The sequence below is a fragment of the Trifolium pratense genome, linkage group LG2 (genome assembly GCF_020283565.1).
Source record: "Trifolium pratense cultivar HEN17-A07 linkage group LG2, ARS_RC_1.1, whole genome shotgun sequence".
NCBI lineage: Eukaryota > Viridiplantae > Streptophyta > Magnoliopsida > Fabales > Fabaceae > Trifolium > Trifolium pratense.
The window spans coordinates 32,644,012-32,664,633 of NC_060060.1; the positions used below are offsets into that span (position 1 = coordinate 32,644,012).

Here is a 20,622-nt window from a genome sequence, read left to right on the forward strand (position 1 = left end):
TCAATTAAAAAAATATTTATGATAAACAATTCCACTGTTCATTACTTTTAAATAAATAATATTAAAATCGGCCCATTTTGCTTCTCAAATGTGAAATTTTTTCACACGGGGACATGAGATAAAATACTCCTGAAGAAAACAAATGTCTAAAGGAGAGAGATGACGATTAAGAACAAGTATATTAACCGTTAGATTAGTTTTTGCATAATGACCTTTTTTTTATGAAAATAAAAGAACAAATATATGAACATGTGAGTTTGGAACGGGGAGTGAAGTATCACTCTCCATTATGCCATTTCTCCTTAAAATCTCTAAAATTTGGATCTTTTATCATATTTAAATAAACTATTACATTACATATAAAATTAATTTTATAAATAATTAAAAAAATCACAATATTAAAATTTTAATAATCCATATTTTTCATGTGTGAAAAAAAATGATCTATATTTTTCATAGAACATTAACCCGGGCGATAGCACGGGTAAGTTATACTAGTTAAATTAACTTGTATTATTCATAATATTGTTTTTAATACAAGATGACATATGATTATGACAAAAGAAATTAGTATAGGACAATGACGCTCTTGCTAACAAATGAGCCACATTGTTTGACATATCTTAAAGTTTGGGTATAATATAAGTGAAGATTTACGATTATTTAAAATAGTTCCAAATTTGGAATTGGTACTAAATTTACTAACAGTGACGTTAACCATTTGCTTACAGTCAAATTCTATTGACACCGTCGCTAAATTCATGTTGTCAAGCCAAATTATCGCTTCTTTTAAGCCACACGATTCTACTTCTTGAGTTTGGGGTAGCCCTAAAAACCAAGATGTTTTAGTTGCAATATATGCCGCTAAGACACATCCCAACGTTGTAGCACCCCTTTTTCCTTAAAAATGGTTGCGTCGGCGTTGCATTTCATTTCATCCCCCACGCCTTGGTTTCATCCACCTAAATGTCTTATTGTCGCTCTGAGCTTCTACATCCGTGTTGCCTGAACTAGGACCTGCACCATACCTTCTCTAGTGCACATGCAATTCGAAGTGAAATATATAGCAGGACTTAATTCCTTGTCGTTCCATGGATTTTTTGTTCCTTCTCTTGCAAATACACCACAACATCATAGTAAACATAAGTTGAGTTGGTTGTGGCAGACACCCCAACAATTAAAACAACAACACTATAAAACTATCTATACTTTTTAATTTATCTCAAATGATTTGAAAGTGTCGAAATTATTAGGTCGACATTTGAAACTCAATCACTAATATTAATAATATTAAATGTCTATAAAAAATAATAATATTTCACGCTATTTTTAAAAAAAAAATAAAAATAGTCACATGTAGAAAAAAAAAGGTCATAAATATATAAATTAATCAATTTAATCTATGTTTTTCTTTTGTAAAGATCAATTTAATCTTGTATTGGGTTCTTTTGTCAAGATCAATTTAGTGTATGTTTGGTTTGGCGGCAAAGAGAATTGAGTTTGCCAGAATTGAGTTTGAGAGAATTGAGTTTGGTTAAAAATGAGTTGAACAGAATTGATTTATGTTTGGATACAGAAATTTAAAAGTAATTTTCAACTTTTTATGTTGTTTGGATAATTTGAACGAAAATTAATTTTGAATGTATAATTACCAAAATGACTTACATATGTGTTTTTTTTTTTACACAAACTTACACATGTGTATTTAAAATCATGTTTAATTTAATTTTTGTATTATTAAATTTAATTATTTATTTGTTCTTTATTAAAATGCATATTGTATTATAGTTATGATTTTTTAATTAAAAAAATCAAACCATTATCTATTTTTCTCCTTCCACCACCGCTTTTTTGTCAAAATTAAAATACCACCATTATCCATTTTTCTAGAATTTTTTCAGAATCTTCAATAAGCTTCTACCTTTTCTCCTTCACATCTCTTAATCTTAAAATACCATTTTTTTTTTCATTTCTCCTTCCCCATCTCTCAATATTCTTCTCTCATGGAATGTCTCTTTTCTCACATCATCAACATTGCTACAGTGCTCAGACTAATCGGTGTTGTTGAGAACACAATTTCCAAATTTTATTCATCAAATCCATCTTTTTTTTCCTTTAACTCAGTTTTTAGGTTGCTAAAATTTCTAATTTTTCAATTGTGTTCTCACTGTTGTTTCGGTTGAAGCTTTCATGGGGATTGGGTGTTCACCATTCTTCCTCCCCCACTTACGTTTTTCACCAAATTGCAAAACTAAGGAGAAAGTATTCCAGAGAGTTAAAAAAATTGAAGCTATAGGAGAAGAAAAATTGGAGCTTGAGTTGAAGCATGGGTAATTAGGTAAAATAACAAAAGCCAAATTTCCAAATTACTTTTAGTTGACGCAAAAGCTACGTTTTGTGGCTTCAAGTGAACGCACGTTTCGACAGCAAAAGTACGTTTCCAAAATTGATTTTGCCTGTGCCCAAACATCACAAAAAGTGACAGAATCGCTTTTGGAAGCAGAAACGCACATTTGGAGAGCCAAACGCTCAACCAAACAGACGCTTAATCGGGTTACAATATGCAAGAAAGTTTGGAAGTCCATATCTTATTCATAAATATATATAATTGATAAACTTGACCTTAGCAAGAAATTTGTGTTGTCAATATACAATTTTTTTACACATATATACTTAGATATAATACATTGTTCTCGTAAATATATGTCTTATTTTATTAAAGTGGGGCGTTTTTCTTTCAAATGTAATCCTCTTTAATCAAGTATTTAAATCAAGTACCAAAAAAAAAAACTTTTGTACCTTTAAACTAACCACTACAAAAATTTGAACACCATGGACATTTTACATGTTATAAGTGAAATGCATATTAATCATGTTGAAAAATTGAGTTTCCTATAGAAATAAAGTAACGAAAAATACCATACATTCACATATAAAGAGAAAATACCATATACGATCTTACTTGAACAGGGTATGTTCTATAGGATTGTATTACTGTGCCCTTGATTTCTAAGGAGACAGGAACAAAAAAAGAGAAAATACCATATAATTGATCGATTAAATTAAACTATAATTTATATATGAACGAGTACAAGTGTGACTATAGCCACACCAGAATTTTCAATTTTTAAACAAGAAGATTAACGCAAAAACCAAGAGGGCTAACACACACTATCATAACCATTTCCTATAAACAAGAAGATTAACACAAAAACCATATAATTTAAAATAAGATTTTTATTTAGTTTGTAAGAAATCATAGATTAATTTAAGCCTTGAGGTGTCTTTTATTCCCCGTAAATGCCAATGTGTCAAAAAAGTTAAAATGCTACGGTGAAGAAATAGTCACAAAAATAATACTACGTGGCAATTGGAGCCATTTATTGAGATACATGTGTCATTTTTTTTATTTTTTTAGATACATGTGTCATTTTCTTTCTCCTGGATTTAGATTCCATTCTCCAACTGCCACTTGCCATGCCAGCTTCGATTGAATGGTAGGTGAAGAAAGAATCCTAGTACTTTGTAGGATCAAAGCAAAGTGTGTGTGTCTACCGACATGGAACTTAAAAAAATAAGCTAAAGTTTTATTCTTTTGAATATCTACATAGCAAGGGATAAATGAATACACAATTGTTTGATTTTGAATTTAAATTCAGTTAAAAATATTGTTAATGCTACGGTGGACCACCTATGAATTTTACGAAATTTACTGTTGAATTGAAAGTTTATATCGTATAGATCATCTATAAATTTTTTTGAAAATCATTTGATATGTTATTGAGACCCATCAAGATTTACATTAAATAATAAACCGTTAATCTTGATTTGTCTCAATAACATATTAAATGATTTTCAATTTTTCTAAATTTTTCTATATATGATCTATATGATATAAACTTTCAATCCAACGATGGATTTTGTAAAATTCATATTCGTTATAATGTTATTCATGATTGATCCACCATGGACCACTTGATGAAGTGGTCCATATTAGAATTTATCAAAAAGTATATGATAAATGAATTTTAATTTTAGTTACAAAAAATTAACTTTATCTTATAATTATTGTTTTAAACTTTTTAAGACATAAAAAAAAAGAAAAGAAATTGACTTGCAATACACGACTTTAACTATCTATCTAACATGAAAATCTAATTTGATTTAAATTTTACGTTTAAGGTAGATAAGTAGAGTATCTATGATTCGAATCTAACTCTATATATAAAATTTGATATGTCTACAAAATACCAACTGAATTAAACTCACAGGACGATAAAAGTATATACCATCTATTAAATTAAACTCATAAAAAAAAAACTTTATGGAGTGTCCAGACTTTGAATCTCGACTCTTATACATATAGTATGATAATTCTGTTAATCAAATTAAGTTCACGATGACAATTTTTTTAAAATTTCTTAATTAAAATTGCAGACAGCAAATAAAATAAAATGTTATTAACGAATTAATTAATTCCGAAACAATGACACATACCCAACTGTTTTTGTTTTTAATTAATTTTTTTTCTTCTCTTCATAATAACCCAACTAAGAAAATCAGCATTATTAGCAACATAGAAAATATCAGTTTATTTCTTCTTCCTTCCATTCCGTTAGTTAGTTAGTTTTTCCAAGATGCCTAGAGAAGGTGATGAAGAGAACGGGGCAGTAGTTTTACTCCCTCCGACGAGTTCTTCCAACACCACCACAAGACGAGTCGGACGAAGAACAGATCCTTTCCTCATAGTCTGTAGATGTTTCAGTTTAATCACATCTTTAGCTGCAATTCTCTGTATCGCCGTCAATGTCCTATCCGCCGTTCGCTCTTTCCGAAATCAAACCACCGTATCTATCTATCTATCTATCTATCTATCTATCTATCTATCTATCTTCATTTCTTTTCATCTTTTTCTAATTTACGAATTAATTTATGATTTTATTTTTTTTATTTTTTTTCTTAGATTTTCGATGGAATATTTCGTTGTTACGCTGTTGTGATTGCGGTTTTTGTGGTATTGGCTGAAACTGAATGGAGCTTCATTATTAAGTTCTGGCAGGTTAATTATGTTCCTTCATTGTTGAATCAATGATCGATTTTATTATTGTTTTGATTTTCTTTTTAATATTTTTATTTGATTCGATTGCATTGCATTTTCAGGTTTTGGAGTATTGGGCAGCGAGGGGTATGCTACAGATATTGTATGTTTTTTTCGCTTTCTTAAATGTTTTCTATTTATTTATTTATTTATTTATTTACTCTGCTATGTTAACTGAGTTCTTAATTGATTACATTTTTATGTAATTATTATTGTGTGTTTGGATTAGAGTTTGATAATCATGGTTTTTAATGGAATTGATTTGTTTGAAATTGTGTTTTAAGAGGAGTCATATATTTTGAAACTATGAATCACAGTCACTTCTGATCGTGTGTCTGACAACATTTCTCGGACATGCCGAACATTTCAGACACCTCTTAAAAGTGTCAAATTAAAACTTTATATTTATTTTTTACTCAGACACCTGTTAATGTTATACATGTCTTGGACACGCATTGAGAGGCTGAACCGACTTCTACTTTTGGCTCAACCCTAGATTAGTTCTTCCTATTTTGGAGTCAAATAGCAAAATGATGTCTCATATTGTTAAGAAGTTTCACATCGGTTGCGAGATGGTCTGAATGTGTGTGTTTATAAGCCAGAGGCAATCCTCACCTTACAAGCCTGTTTTGTAAGGTTGAGTTAGGCCAATCTATGACATATAATTTTTTGTCAGATTCATTGTCATACCTTGTTATAATACACTTATACACATGATCTATTTTTCTTATCTTATGATTATTTATGACAGAATTGTATTGTAAATGATTCCTGCTGGTATTCTTTTTAGGGTCATTATAATTGTCCCAACTTTATTTTTAAAAGGTTAATATATATTAATCTTAACCGTGAATTTATAATTTTGTCAAGTGTTATGAATCATGGAATCGAAGGGATAAAGATCATAGATGTCGGCAAGATAGAGTGCATAAGAGTATTCATGAGGAAGATACTCATAGAAATTCATATTGAATGAATATAGATTGATAAAAGAACGAGTAAAATGTACAATGAAGTAGCTTATTTATAGGACTATTTGGAGTAACTAACTCCCTAACTAACTTTCTAACCTCTTAACCAACTTGGTAACATATCAACTAACTCTAGTTGATTAACTAACTATCTATATTCTTAACAGCCTCCCTCAAACTCAACATTGGGAAATTTACCAATTTGAGTTTGAATTACAAAGCTAAAACCAAACAACGGAACAAAACAATTAATTTTTGCCTTGTAATACATTCCTTCAAACCATAGACTCCAAGCAATTAAGCAACATAAAATCTAAACTAGCTTCATATCACCTTCCATATTCTGCAGCATATGACCTTCCAATTTGCTTGAAACATGTATCCCATTCTGAACCTCCAAAAGTTCAACAGCAACCATGATGAGAAGGTCCAAAGGGAGAATTCGAAACAAGCAAATCCAAGACATTCACTAGCACAACAAGATTATAGTAAAAACAAATTGCTTGAACCAACATGCTTAACTATCATTTATAGAGGCTAGAAGTAATCCAACAGTGCTCAAGCACACCAAATTTGAAAGAAATTTGAATCAACTTTTGCCACTGCATCAACCAAAATTTACAAGTTCTCAAACCATTGCTATGCTACCAGCCCAACTCTTATTTTGGTTTTAAGGAATCTTCATGGTCCCATATGGCCATATCCTTTGCCAATGATGTCAGATCAATGTATATAACCATAAGCTCCAAACAATTTTTTTTTTTTTACTGTGTAATAAGAAACTGGTTTTGGCCAGCAAATCCAGGAATAAGGAGTGATGCTTCACTTCTATACCATACACATGCTTTTTCATATGTAGCACAAAAAATATATCTAGCATCGTGTGGTATCAATCAAACCTCAAGAGGGAAATCAACTCATATCCATTGCGAAAGAACTTGCAGTAAGTAAATCAACTCCATTATATCAATTGCAGAAATCAATACTGAATTCATTGGAATTACACTTCTTTGAGATCAAAATTCAGAGAACATAACGAACTAGATGTGTAATAGCCTCCCTCAAACTCATAGTAAGAGAATTCTTAGTATGAGTTTGGAAAACAAAATACCAAAAAGAAAATGACAAGGACAGTAGTGATTGTAACTTCAAACAATTATGCAGATCTGACTTCGATATTGCAATAGGAAAACACTGTAAATCACTGACATAGGAAAATTCCACCGGGATCGAAGGGAAAGATTGAAACCGAATTGAAAAATGACAGAATATGGAGCATAATAGCAAAACTGTAAATCATTCTCATAGTTCCACCGGGATCAAAAACAGTGATGCATAAACCACGATGATGAGAAATGAAAACGATGCTCGCCGACAAAGGCAGTAGCAAATCGGAAAGCGTCTCACCTTTCTTGCTGTTTTGATCTTGATCTCGCGAGAATCGGACGTTGCCGTCGTGTTGACGCTCGACCTTGATCGGAGAAGAAAACGCGTGAACGGTGGATTGTGAAATAACAGAATCATGATGTTCTGCTAGTGTGAATTTGTTCAAGAAACATTCAATTTGCCCAATCTTGACAGTGCAGCCTTTGATATCTGGTTTCACAATCTCAATCAATCTGATCTGAACATTTTCAGAATGAAAATTACCAAAACTGAAATTGCAGGAATCATTTGCTGTAATTGATTCAAGAACAGAGGTAGATGATTGTGAAATCTCCCCTGCTGCCTCTGAAATTGAATCACTTGAAGAATCTTGAATATGGATTGAAACAGCAGAGCTTGAACCAGCTTCTTGAACTTGATCTTCTTCACAATTTTCAGAACCGTGAGCGGAAGCGCAATCTTCATCTTCATCCCTCGGGTATCGCTCTGATACCATGTTATGAATCATGGAATCGAAGGGATAAAGATCATAGATGTCGGCAAGATAGAGTGCATAAGAGTATTCATGAGGAAGATACTCATAGAAATTCATATTGAATGAATATAGATTGATAAAAGAATGAGTAAAATGTACAATGAAGTAGCTTATTTATAGGACTATTTGGAGTAACTAACTCCCTAACTAACTTTCTAACCTCTTAACCAACTTGGTAACATATCAACTAACTCTAGTTGATTAACTAACTATCTATATTCTTAACATCAAGTTCATTACACACACACACACACACACATATCTATGCGGTGTTTTGGTATCCTGTATACTATAGATATTAGTCGTGTTGCGGTGTCCGTGTCTGCATTTGAGTCTGCGCTTCATAGTTCTTAAAGCAAGCCTGTTATCTGATATCATATAAAAGTTAAGGCATAAACTCTCAATTTAGTCCCCGAAATATCACTTTCTTCCCAATTCAGTGTCTAAAACTATATAGAAAATTAACAAATAGTCTTTAAAGTATATGAAAATCTGTCCCATTAGTACCTAGCACATTAGGAGAGACTAACGTGACATATGTTATATATTCAAGGACTATTTATTATTTTATATACTTTGGAGACTTAATTGGAGAGAAATGATAGTTTATATTCTAAATTGACGGTTTAGTCTAAAAGTTAGTGTCAGTTTTTCAAATGAAGACTGAGGTTTGGAGTTGGCTAACAATAAACCGCACATTTGTCTTTACAAAAATCATATATGATAGTTGCAAAAAAATCCTGACAGTTTACATGGTAAGATCAAACACACGCCTATAATGTTTGGGTGTGAGGTGAAGAATTGCATAACACTTTTGTTTGTAGTTTTTTTTTTTTTTTGACAGAACTTTTGTTTGTAGTTTGGTTTCTATCTGAACTGTGGTTTTTCTTTTCTACAGCGTGGCAGTGATGACCAGGGCTTTCCCTGACTATAGTGGGAATCGACAAGATCTTGTTCTTCTTCAAAACATTGCCTGCTATTTGCTTCTTTCTTGTGGCGTAGTTTACATTTTCTCGGTAAGATTATTGAACAGCCCAAACTATAGTCCCAATTCAAAAGCTTTTCTATTACGCCTTTTTCTCAAAATCTTGGTTTGTTAATACTACCTGACAAACTGTTAGTCCAATGATGATCTAAATAGCAGCTTCAAAACAATATGATGTTTGTATTTTTGTGTGCAAATTATATTCATTTTATAATCTAAACTTTTTCCATTGATTTTTTTACATTATTGTGCTTTGAATGTTGTCCTTGCAGTTATTTTAATACTTCCATTATTGCTTTGAGATATTCTGAATTGTGTTAACTTTTAATTTGCATATTGTGTGATTTGTACTATTATATTTCATGTCTCTTGTATGATATACCTTTAGTCAGAGTTTATACCATCTTCTATTAAATTATTCTTTTATTTTTTACGTTGAAGGGAATCCTTTGCTTCGGATTTCTAAAACGTCATCTACAGAAGAAGGAGATCACTAGAGAGCAAGCAGCCAAGGATCTTCAGGTGAAATGCTTATATTAAGATGTTACTATTTATTCTGATTGCATTCCATGTGTGCATGTGTGTAGTTCTCTGTCTCCCTTGGTTCCAATGACCATAACATTGCACCGATTGCAAACTTTATTAATTGTTGCAACATTTTCCTTGACCTATAATTTATAAACCTGAAATCAATCTGACTCTAGCCCATTTTTTTTATTGTTTGAAATCAAAGTTTTAAAATGAATTACAGATTTTGGGGATTGAATTATGATTATTGTTATCTGTATTTGAAAACATTAGCATATGAATAGAACACCTACCAGTTATTCAAATAAACTTTGAATATAGAAGGTTCACTTCTTTTAGCATGGTTAAAGTTTAGACATGTAATGAGATTGCAACATCACTATGCTTGTTTATGTATTCATTCTTAAGTGACAAAGTTCATACTATTTTTATTTTATCTCGGTAACTTTTATCTTGGTTAATCGAATACATTTTTATTAGAAAAAGTTATACTGATAGTTTAGTTGCTCCTTGAAACTTGACAGGAGTTGGAACGACGTAGAGAAGAACTTGAGCAGCTGCTTGTGACAGAACATGTTTAAAGCTTTTGAAAGTAGGGTTGTAATTGTCTAATTACATAGTAAAGGGCATAAGAGAGCACTAAAACTTACTTATGAATGTCTTTATGTTAGTTTTGGTTCTATATTGTTTGTTTTTATATGAAACGATTGAATTACATCCATTAAAGTGCACAAATATTTTGTGTAAATATGTAAAGCTAATATTTGAAATGTGTTTCTTTCAAATTTAGATTAATGTGAAAATCTCCATTGCCTATATCCTTGTTAGTTGTTACCATTTTTTATTATTTTTATTATAATCCTTAGTTAGTACCTCACTACATGTCGTTAAATATAATAGGTATCTAAGCCATTGAGTTTGGTCTAGTGTTAGGGGTTTGAGTAGTAAGTTATAGGTTATGGGTTTGATCTACAGCTCATTGTAAACAAAAAAAATAAAATATAATAGGTATTTGAGTAAGTATTAGACGGAAGCGACCTCTGATAGCATTTTCGTCACTTCAAAGTGATCGACTTTTTTCATTTTTTGTCCACGTAAAATAAATGTAATACCCTTGGTAGGTGGCTGAAACCACTTGATGCCAGATCTGACTCCGAACCAGATTAAACTGGTGGTAAAAGCAAAAAAAAAAAAAAATCGAACAATTAATACTTAGAGCGTCAAAATCGAGCAATTGTAAAACTTATGAGGTTAAAATTGAGCGATTGAAACTTAATGGTGTGTTTGATTCGTAAAACAGCAAGGGCTGACATAACAAGATAATTCGGGACAGGACAAAACTCTACCGGAGAGATATAACGCGATAATATTTTTATATTCGAAAATAAAATGAATATTTTTGTATCTGTTATAGTTGTACTGTGGACAAAAAGTTGTATTGTGGTCCAATGAGGGACAAAAATTCTTGTTTTTGTCTTGTCCCTTGCTACCTAATTTGTTCAGTCCCATAACCAGTTTTAAATCAAATAAGGTACGACAAAAGTTGTTAAGTCCCCTATTTTTTAGCAGATCAAGGTTTCAAAATCAATCAATTATGAAACTTGGACTTCTTTTTTGACAAAATTATGAAACTTAGACTTAAAAACTGCATTTAAACCTAAATAATATTGGATTCATATTTTGGGGCAAAAAAATTGTAAGATACATTTAATAAAAGACTATATAAAAAAAATCCACAAATTTTATTTCAACCGTTAAAAATTACTAAATAACTTGTTTAAACCTAAAACAAATACCATTATAAAAGGCCAATTCTAACATGCACCACCATTAAGTGGTGGTGCATAGTACACAAGTTACTAATATCGCTATAACACATACGAATTTTATAAAATTTACTGTTGGATTGAAAGTTTATATTATATAGATCATCCATGCCAAATTTTAAAAAAATTGAAAATCATTTGATATGTTATTTACCCATCAAGATTAACGGTTTATGAGTTTCAATTAAATTATGTTGAGAGTTTGATATCACCTTTTCGTCGGTAATAGGATGGAGATGTTGTGTTATGTAACTTTGCTAGAGATTCACCGCAAAATATATGTTAATTTATGGTCTTGTTATTTATTTCATGCATGCTTGTTCTGGTTACCTATGACTTGATGGATTATTGTTAATTTATGACGTCTGGAATATGCGGCTTGAGAAATTACTATGTTATTTTTCATTTATTTGTTATTTCGAGTATTCGTCGGTTTTGTCTTCCTACGTTGCATTCTATAAAGTTGGCAAAGTGGTTTATTCGTTGAAATTTGGTCTTGGTGAACCTTGTGCGTAGCGTATAGTGTAGTCAAGCGTGCAATGAGAGTTCTAGAAGCACGTAACAGAAAAAACAGATCTTAATTGAGTTTCATGATGCAAGCTTATAGCTGTGATATCTTTTTTTACAAATTAAAACAAGTTACCACTATATCTAGTTATTATTTCAACTCATATTTTTCATAAAATTTGCTTCAACTTGCTTCTATATGGTTTCATCATTGAGCTCCAATCTCAATGAATCTTTGCAAGACCATGACAATGCATTGAAATTGCAACCGTAACTTTTACTAGGCTTGAGGAATGGTCGAAATTAATGGAATCCCCGTAACCCTCAAAACTCCCGAATTTTACAAGCTTTGTTGAAGACACTAGAATCACATTATCAGGTATTAAAAGTGATTATTGTTCTCCGGTTGGAAGTAAATCAAAAAGCACACGCGAGAACAAACATTAGAAGGACATGGACACAAGAAGGTTTTGAGGCCACAACTGAGTAAGACTAGGAGTCTGATTACTAGCGTTGAGTTTTTAGAAGCACTGCCCTTTGCTGCTTTCACTTCTTTGCTTGTGGAGATGATGGCAAAACTAGATCATGTTATGGATGAAGTTGAAGAATTGGGCAGAATGTCACATTTTAGAGAGTTTAGGTGATGATGAGGATGAGAACTTGGACCACATGATATTATTAGTTTGTTATCGAGCCACTTATGGCGTGCTCCATATCTTCATGTTAAGAATCTCACACCAGATGAGATAAGGTCTGAACATAAATTTATAAGTGGAGACAAGACAACTATGGGCATAGGCCTCAGGGCCAATGGCCAGGGACCATAACCAAAACTTGTTATATATAATCGTAGGAATTGTTAACATATTTAAGCCAATAAATAATAGGCTTTAATGCAACTTTAACTCATAAGTTTTACAATTGCTGAATTTTGATCCCCAAGTTTGAATTGTTCGATTTTTACCCAAAGTTTAACCATTTTTGCATTTGCTAGACATTCGTTGACTAAAAATTATTTATGCGACATTTTAAAATTAAAAAAATAATTTTAAAATAAATAAAAAATGTGTAGACTGTGTTTTTCTATAAAAAAAAAATAAATGTTTTTCTTTTTTTGAAAAAATAATAGTTTATAACTTCTTTTTTTTTTAAAAAAAAAATAGTTCATAAACTAAATGAAACAAATTGTTTAACAAAACAATTTTTCATTTATTTTAAAAATATGTAATTGTCACTTGCTCATTTTGAATAATTTAAATGTGAATTTATTATTATTGTCAATTTTAATTATGTTTATATATTGTGCATTTATATATTTAATTTTTAAATAACGTATCCGATCATATCGTATCATAAATTTTGAAAATTTTTATATCAGATATGTGTCACATATCTAGGCTTCATACGTGTTTTTCCCTCTCACTCAACCATCTACCAAAAAAAAAAAAGTCTTTCTTTCCCTCTCTCCAAACAAAAATTCCCAAATTTGAAAACTAAAGACCGCGTCCCGCCGCTCTCACTCACTACTCAGATTCACAATCTTCCATCTCAGTTTCAATTTTGAGCAACAACCAAACACCACACAGGTAACACTCCTTCCTCATTTCTCTCTCTTCTCAGATCCGTTTTAATTAACAACTATTTTTCATCATTATTGTCATTTCTTACCGTTACTCTTCAATTTATCATCATTCATCGTTTCGAATTTATGTATCAACTATCACTCTTACATTATTATCATTCATTAGATCTATTTTTTCAACTTATATAGTTTACACAAATCTAATTTAATTTTGTAATCGTTGTATTCTTCAATTAATTAGGGTTAATTAATGAATCTGTAAGTAATAAAATCTCAAATCTGTATTAATTATTTTGTGTATGGATAGAAATATGTTAGGAATTAGTATTTTAAGTATTTTCTCGTTCGCTGGATTTGAACTAGGTTGATCTGTGTGTGTTTTAGGGACAAATTAAAGAATGGAGGATACGGTGAAAGCAGAGTTAGATGATGTCAAAGCAGAGCTGGAGAAGCTTAGGGCAGAATGCCGAGTCAAAACACAACACATCGAGAGTTTGAGGAATGATCGCGGTGTGCAATTTCAAGAAATTACGAATCTGGCTGAGAAACGAGCGTGTGAGCTTGATTTGAAGTTGGAGGAGATTTATGAACTGAAGAGATTTAATGAGGATCTCAAGTCGAGTTTGAATGAAAAAGAAAAGCACATTGTGCATTTGAGTTTAGAGAATAACAAGATTCAAGCTAGGTTTGCTGAGAAGGTGTCAAAATTGGAGGGAAGTAATAGTGAGTTGGTTTTGGCTTTGGATGAAATTACTGCTAGAAACGGTTATTTGGAGCGGAATGTTTCTGCTAGCAGCGAGGAAATTTCACGCCTCAAGTCACTGTTATTGGTTACCGAGAAGAAGTGTATAGAAGCCGAGGAGAGAGCTAGGCAAGTGGAGACGCTGAGGTTGAAAGAGGATGTGATAATGCAATTGGAGGAAGAAAATACCACAGTGCAAGATAAAATTAAATGGAGAAATGAACAGTTTAAACATCTCGAAGAAGCTTACCAACAGCTTAAAGTTCAGTTTCGATCGAGCAAGGAGGAGTGGGAAACAGAGAGATCTTCACTGGTCAGCGAAATATCTTCCTTGCAGACCAGTTTGGATTCTCAGACAAGAACTTTGGAGGGTCTTCAATCTCGTTTTGAGATGTGTAACCATGCATTGGCTTGCGAAGAAAGCAAGAGGAAACTCTTGGAGGCTGAAATGTCCGAGTTCAAGACTAGCTTTGAGGATGTGTATGGTCAGTGTGAAGAAAAGAAATCTGAGATACAACGATTGACGGTTCTGAGGAATGAGGAAATAGCTGAGCTAAGAAACTCACTGGGAGCGAAAGAGACTCTTGTAAAAGAATTGGAAAGGAAAATTGTTTACCTTGAGCAAGATAACCAGGAACTGGGAGATTCACTTAAAGAATTTAGAGAAGCTCAAATTCGTGACGCCGGAGGAAATTCTATGACATCAAAGATTCGCAACAAGCTTAGAAAGTTGGAGGAGGTTCATAAAAACTGTTCTGCAATTCTCAAGTCTAAAGAATCCCAATGGGGTGATCAGACAGCTAAGATGGAAGCAGACATTATTGGTTGCAAATATGCACTGACCAATAAAGAACAAGAAATTAGGGAGCTTCAGATGGAATTGGAAAATTGTTCTTGTGCCATCGTAGAAAATCATATTGAACTGTTGATCTTTAAATCAGTAGTTGCTGAGGCTTACTACAAATCGTTCGGTACAGAAACTGTTAAAGAAGTTTGTGTCAAAGATAATGAAGATATGATTCTAAATTTTACTGAGCAATTGAGAGTGAAAGACAAATCTCTAAAAACTCTGGCACAACAACAATTTCTGTTGGAGGAAGAGCTTGAACAGCAGAAGAAATTGCTTGAGGAGTCATCTGCAGGTCAACTCATATTGAAAGAGCAACTCTTGAAGATGGAAAACACACTCAAACATGAAAGAAATGTCGCATTTGAGGCTCTAGAAATGCTAAAAAATGAAATGACCAGTAAAAATGATGAACTATCTCGATTAGATTCTGAAATGCAGAAATGGAAGTCTACTGCTGAAACTCTTAAAGTTTCCTATGAAGAAATTCAGGGAACCTGTAAAGAGATGGAAACTTCTCTTCTGTCACGGATTGAGAATGAGCAATCCCTTAAGCAGGAGAACAAAAACCTTCTCTGCATTGTCAAGGATCAGGAGAGGGAAACTGAAGACCTTCAACTGCAGGTAGCTTTACTGGAATCCTGCAATGCAGAGAAAACAAAGGAAGCAGAGAGGTTTAAACAAGAGAAAGATGAACTTGTTGAAGGAGTAATGGAGAAGGATTGTTGCATAAAAGGTCTTCAGAAAGATATAGCCGTTGCGAACCTCAAGCAAGAGTCCGTGAAAAAAGAATTAGAAGATGCTGTTCTTTCACAACTGGATGCACAAAAAGCCCTAGAGCAGGTAGAAGATCTTCTTTGGAAGACTAAAGGTGAGAAAGATCAAACTACAAAACAGTTTCAGGAGCTAGCTAAAGCATCAGAACGAGATTTATCGGATGCACTGTGTTTCTCTTTTTCAAAACAAGTGGAAAAGTTGGTTGAGGTTAGTATGCTTACTGAGGCTTTGAAGAATGCAGAACTCCTGACAAAGCTAGAAATTGAAGAGAAGAACACAAGAATAATGAAATTGGAATTCGAAATTCACAGTTTGCTTGAGAATTTGACACACACTGAAGAATCATGTTCCCATTTAAAACATGAAGCTAAGCAGTTTCAAACATCATTGGAAGCGATGGAGTTAGAAACTAAAAAGTTGACGAATGAAAAGCATGAGATGGAACAGATGATTACAGAGATCAAGTTTGAGAAAGTAAATTTGCTTGAAGACATTATGAAATTATCGACAGAAAGAGAAGATATGTTGGCACATATAGAATACATGTATGACAAACTTGGATATTTATCCGAGGATATGCAGTTGGTGGAGAGACTGGGAAATATCTTCGATACTTCTATAGATGATGAAAATAAAACAACAATGGATTCATTAGTTTGTGATAAGCTACATGGTTTTGGTCAAGATAGTGCAAATGGTCTTCTTTTTCCTCCCGCAAATAAAAAAATTGAAGAAAATTTTGATGAGCGATCGCCATTGAGAGAGGTTAACAGTTTGCATATGTAGATCAGAAAAGAAATTCGTGTTGTTGCGGAAGCAAACACCAAAAGGTATACAGGTTCAGAAATAAGCACCTCTTCTTATTGTTGTGTTTAAATGTTTATGCCTTAGTTTGTATATGCAAACTGTTTCCAAAAAACTAGTACTCTTTTAAGGAAGAACATGTCTCGAGACAATTTTAGAATGGAGGTAGTGAATAAGTCATGCTATAAGAACCACATAATAATGATTTTTCTAAGCCTCAATATGCCATTGTTTTCTCTTAGAAAAACCCTGTTGCTTGTAATCTTGTCAAGAATTGCGACCTATTTACTAACCTGTAATGACACTTTCTTAGACAACAAGAAACTGTATGCTAACTTCAAAACAGATTAGTAGAAACTGCCGTTTCTTCACACATCCATATAATACCCAAATGGTTGTGTAAATGGTTGATTTGTGAAAATGTTGCTATTTTGTTAAGGATTGCAAATGGTTGATTTTTGAGCTAGTTTCACTCAGGGCTAAACTATTGTTTCCCTTGATAAGTCATCTGAAAATTTATTCTATGAACATGCAGGTTTTGGTTGTTTCTCAAGCAAGCTGAAACTATACCAGGAACTTTGAACACCTTACTTCTGCTCTAGGATATGGATAATTAGATAGTGACATCACTCATGTATTTTGTTGTTTCACTAATTGACACTGGCGCACACGTCGGAGATGTTTGGGATTAGTTGAATGTTAACTCTGTTGAACAATGTTGGAAATTTTTTCTGATTCTTGGTTCTTGTACTCCAAGTCTAGTCAATGATTGAATTCTTTTATATTTTGAGCTGTAGTTGCATTATCATTATTATTATTGCTCTACGTAAATTTGATAATAATACTATTATAAAGATTGTTTAATTTTAGTGAATATAAAGTAAAAATAATTATGTCAAAATGAACAACAAAAAAAGAAAAGATAGAAACGAGTATTGATTAGAGAAAGCAGGGTTCTTCATACAGGAATACAAGGTGAATTAATGGTACAATAACAACATACAAGACAGAGATAACATGTTTAACCTTTTTTTATATATAGAAAAAAGGCCAAACATGTTATGTTACACTTAAGAAAACTATATAATTACGATCTGTATGGTAAAGTCAATTTTGGAGCTTATAACTCATGAACTCGTGATTTAAATAAACTTGTTTTTTAACAATTATTTCTCACATGTTGACAGTGTTTTTTTACTAGCTTAATATCGTCGGTGCATATCAATTAAATCATTTTATGATAAACTACTTTTAAGTTTTATAAAATATATATATGAAAAATGGTTGAAATATATTTTTGAGACACATAAAAATTAAAGCCGTTAGAAATTTTTATCTGCTTTATAAAAAAAGGAGTTTAATTTTTGGTACAAAAGGAGTTTCTTATTTTAGTAAAAAATATTAGGAATATGTTGCAATCTTATTTCTTTAGAGAAAAATGAATATACATTGACAGTGTCAAATAATTTTACACTTTCAACCAAATCATGTTTTTCGCCACATCGTCCTACTTTCTTTATATAACATGACAAATTAATAGTTTTTTATTAGATAAACGTGTAAAACTATTTTACATGCATCTTCATTAAACTCATTTTACAAACTCATTTTGTTTCCTAATAATAGTAGTATGATTGTACAAGGAAACTTGGTCACAAAGCAACAAATGGTGCAAAAAATAAGGCATGCGGTGAAGTAGACAAAAGGCGGGGTTTCTCAACTTTGAAAAAAAAAAAAAAGTGTTTGAAAGAACGATGTTGCCAACTTGCACAGACTCTTGTTGGGTAGAGAATTTGCAGAGAAGTTGGTGTTGCATGCCTGTGTTGGGTGCTGATGATGAAGTTAGTGACAAGGAAATTCAAGTCAGCATTTGAGATGTGGTCAGTTACTCCATGTACTCTCTAGTTTTCTACAGATATCCTTCTTCAGAAAGCCATGTTTTCAAGGGCAAGTGGTTCAAAGATGTTGAAGTAAGAAGAGGCTTAAATGAAGGGGATGAGATTGGGATCCATACAACAAACACTTCAACTTTCGGGTTCTTCAATGCAATCACTATAAACACCAAAACTAACACTATGTTTAGACATCATGATTAATCGAAAGCATGTAGTTTTTAGTTCCTAACTGTTATTAGTTTTTTAGGGGTTTTGATCATTCTTTCATTTACTATAACACCCTTCAATGTTAAATAAATTTGATAATACCAAAAAGAAAGTTTAATTTTGATGAATAAAAAATGTTACGAAAATGACAATAGGAACAGAAAAGTTCAAAAGTAACATCGATGCCAAGTACAACAACAGCATGCACCACAGAAGTAACATGTTTGGCCGTTAGTAATTTGATTGAGGCTAGTATAATTCAAGTAGGACTATCATGACAATTATACAACATATATTCAAATTCATCAATCAATTAGGTTCTGAATAAAATCCAGAGAATTTTTTTACTTGGACATTGAATTTGATGGTGCAGAGTTGGAAGTATCTGGCTTCTGAGAATAGTTGGACAGCCATTTCTGCTTGTTCTTCTGTGATGTATTCCAGTTACGAGAAAACTGTGTAAGACCTTGAGATAAAGCTCCAAGATTTACCCCATTATCAACCAAAATGCTAGTCACTCCCATTTTAGAGACCTATATGAAATAGTATGAACAAATTAAGCGGCAGTCACTAAGTTGGAAAAATGAAAAATACATAAAAATACTCCATTAATACGAGTATCACTATTATATACATGTTTGAATTGACTGACATTGAATTTAGCAAAATCACGGTGATACACTGATACTATGTTTAGTTCTGCAGTGACAATTTTTTTATCAATAGGAATTGAACTCAGCACTCGGAGTTCACAACACTCACGCACATTGCGCACAATCACGTGCTATACCTAATGATGCAATGACAGAAATTGGTTTTGAATGAATCGACTCTATAATTGAGTTATACAGTCCTGTCTGAGTAAACAACTTATTTTGTAGCTTATAGCATAAGCGTTTATAAAATCAATCTGTTTTCATATAGGTTATAAGATGTTTTTTATAAGCTTATGAAAATAAGCTAAAATCAATTTATGCAAATATTATAAGCACATAAGTTCTGTCAAACATTCCTTCAAAAAAAAAAAAAAGTTCTGTCAAACAGTTTCACATCACCAATGTTTATGTTAGCATATAAGTTCAAATAAATCAATTCAGCATCAAGTTCAAGGCAAAAAATTAATCATAGATGCAAAAACTCCAAATCATAGTTTCAAACTAAAATTAGTTTTGACTCTTCAAAAAGTGAAACAAACACTTTTTGATATTATTAATTCACCGTCAATTCTACCAAAAGTCCAAAACCACTTGTGATTCTGTCAAATTCACCGTCAATTCAAACATACACTATCATATTATTACATATATGTAATTATAATTATATAATTATTAGTTTAATACCGCTTGAATATTCCTATTTTCATCATCAAAAAAGAGCATAGAGTGGAAAGGAATTCCAGTAGTTGAATGAATTCTCTGAAAATGATCTGTTTTATGACTCCAACTCGAATATATTTCCTGATCAAACAACAACAACAAAAATTAGGTCAAAAAAAAATCAACAATAACTGCATAATCTCTAATTTGTTGAATGAATTAACGAACACAAACCTGAGCAACGAAGAATGAAGTGATTCCTAATTTGTTGAGAAAAGCCTTAGCAATATCTGAAGTTGGAGATCGAGAAGCGATTGCAATATCAATTCCTTTGTGTTTGAGAGCTAACAAGATTCCCATGGCATGGGGATAAAGAGAAGGTGTTTCGCGTTTGGATCGACATTCGCAGTAGAATGGCCAGAGAGTGTAATCGAGATCGAATACAACGAGTTTTGGAAGAAGTTGGAATGATTCGATTATCTTAACTGCTTCTGACTTCGTCTTCTCTGAAGAAGAATCTCCCATTTCTTTCTCTCTCGCCACCCAACGATTATTTTGACTGAGAATGAATGATTTTTTTTTATTTAAGCCATAAATCGGTTCTATGGTCTAAGGT

General features: G+C 32.1%; 3 protein-coding genes across 4 annotated transcripts; 2 read left to right on the forward strand and 1 right to left on the reverse strand.

The window, feature by feature from the left end:
• The first annotated feature begins 4,540 nt into the window (after positions 1-4,540).
• On the forward strand, positions 4,541-10,319 carry LOC123910565. Its single transcript, XM_045961722.1, has 6 exons — positions 4,541-4,847; positions 4,964-5,059; positions 5,161-5,201; positions 8,889-9,006; positions 9,417-9,497; positions 10,028-10,319. Exons 1-6 carry the CDS (start codon positions 4,638-4,640, stop codon positions 10,082-10,084), a joined length of 603 nt encoding a protein of 200 aa, XP_045817678.1. The 5' UTR covers positions 4,541-4,637; the 3' UTR covers positions 10,085-10,319.
• Positions 10,320-13,238: 2,919 nt separating this feature from the next.
• Positions 13,239-17,427, forward strand: LOC123910564 (uncharacterized protein At4g38062-like). Of its 2 annotated transcripts, none has more exons than XM_045961719.1 (3): positions 13,239-13,422; positions 13,803-16,614; positions 17,124-17,427. In XM_045961719.1, the coding sequence occupies exon 2, from the start codon at positions 13,817-13,819 to the stop codon at positions 16,568-16,570; it is 2,754 nt and encodes a 917-aa protein (XP_045817675.1). In that variant the 5' UTR covers positions 13,239-13,422; positions 13,803-13,816; the 3' UTR covers positions 16,571-16,614; positions 17,124-17,427. The 2 variants fall into 2 exon arrangements, 1 of the variants encoding a protein (XP_045817675.1); XR_006810234.1 differs by having other exon boundaries at positions 13,258-13,422; positions 13,803-16,622; positions 17,124-17,383.
• Positions 17,428-18,842: 1,415 nt separating this feature from the next.
• LOC123910566 (magnesium-dependent phosphatase 1-like) lies at positions 18,843-20,622 on the reverse strand. The gene is made up of 3 exons (XM_045961723.1): positions 20,241-20,622; positions 20,031-20,147; positions 18,843-19,223 (listed from the first exon to the last, which is right to left on the reverse strand). Exons 1-3 carry the CDS (start codon positions 20,529-20,531, stop codon positions 19,035-19,037), a joined length of 597 nt encoding a protein of 198 aa, XP_045817679.1. The 5' UTR covers positions 20,532-20,622; the 3' UTR covers positions 18,843-19,034.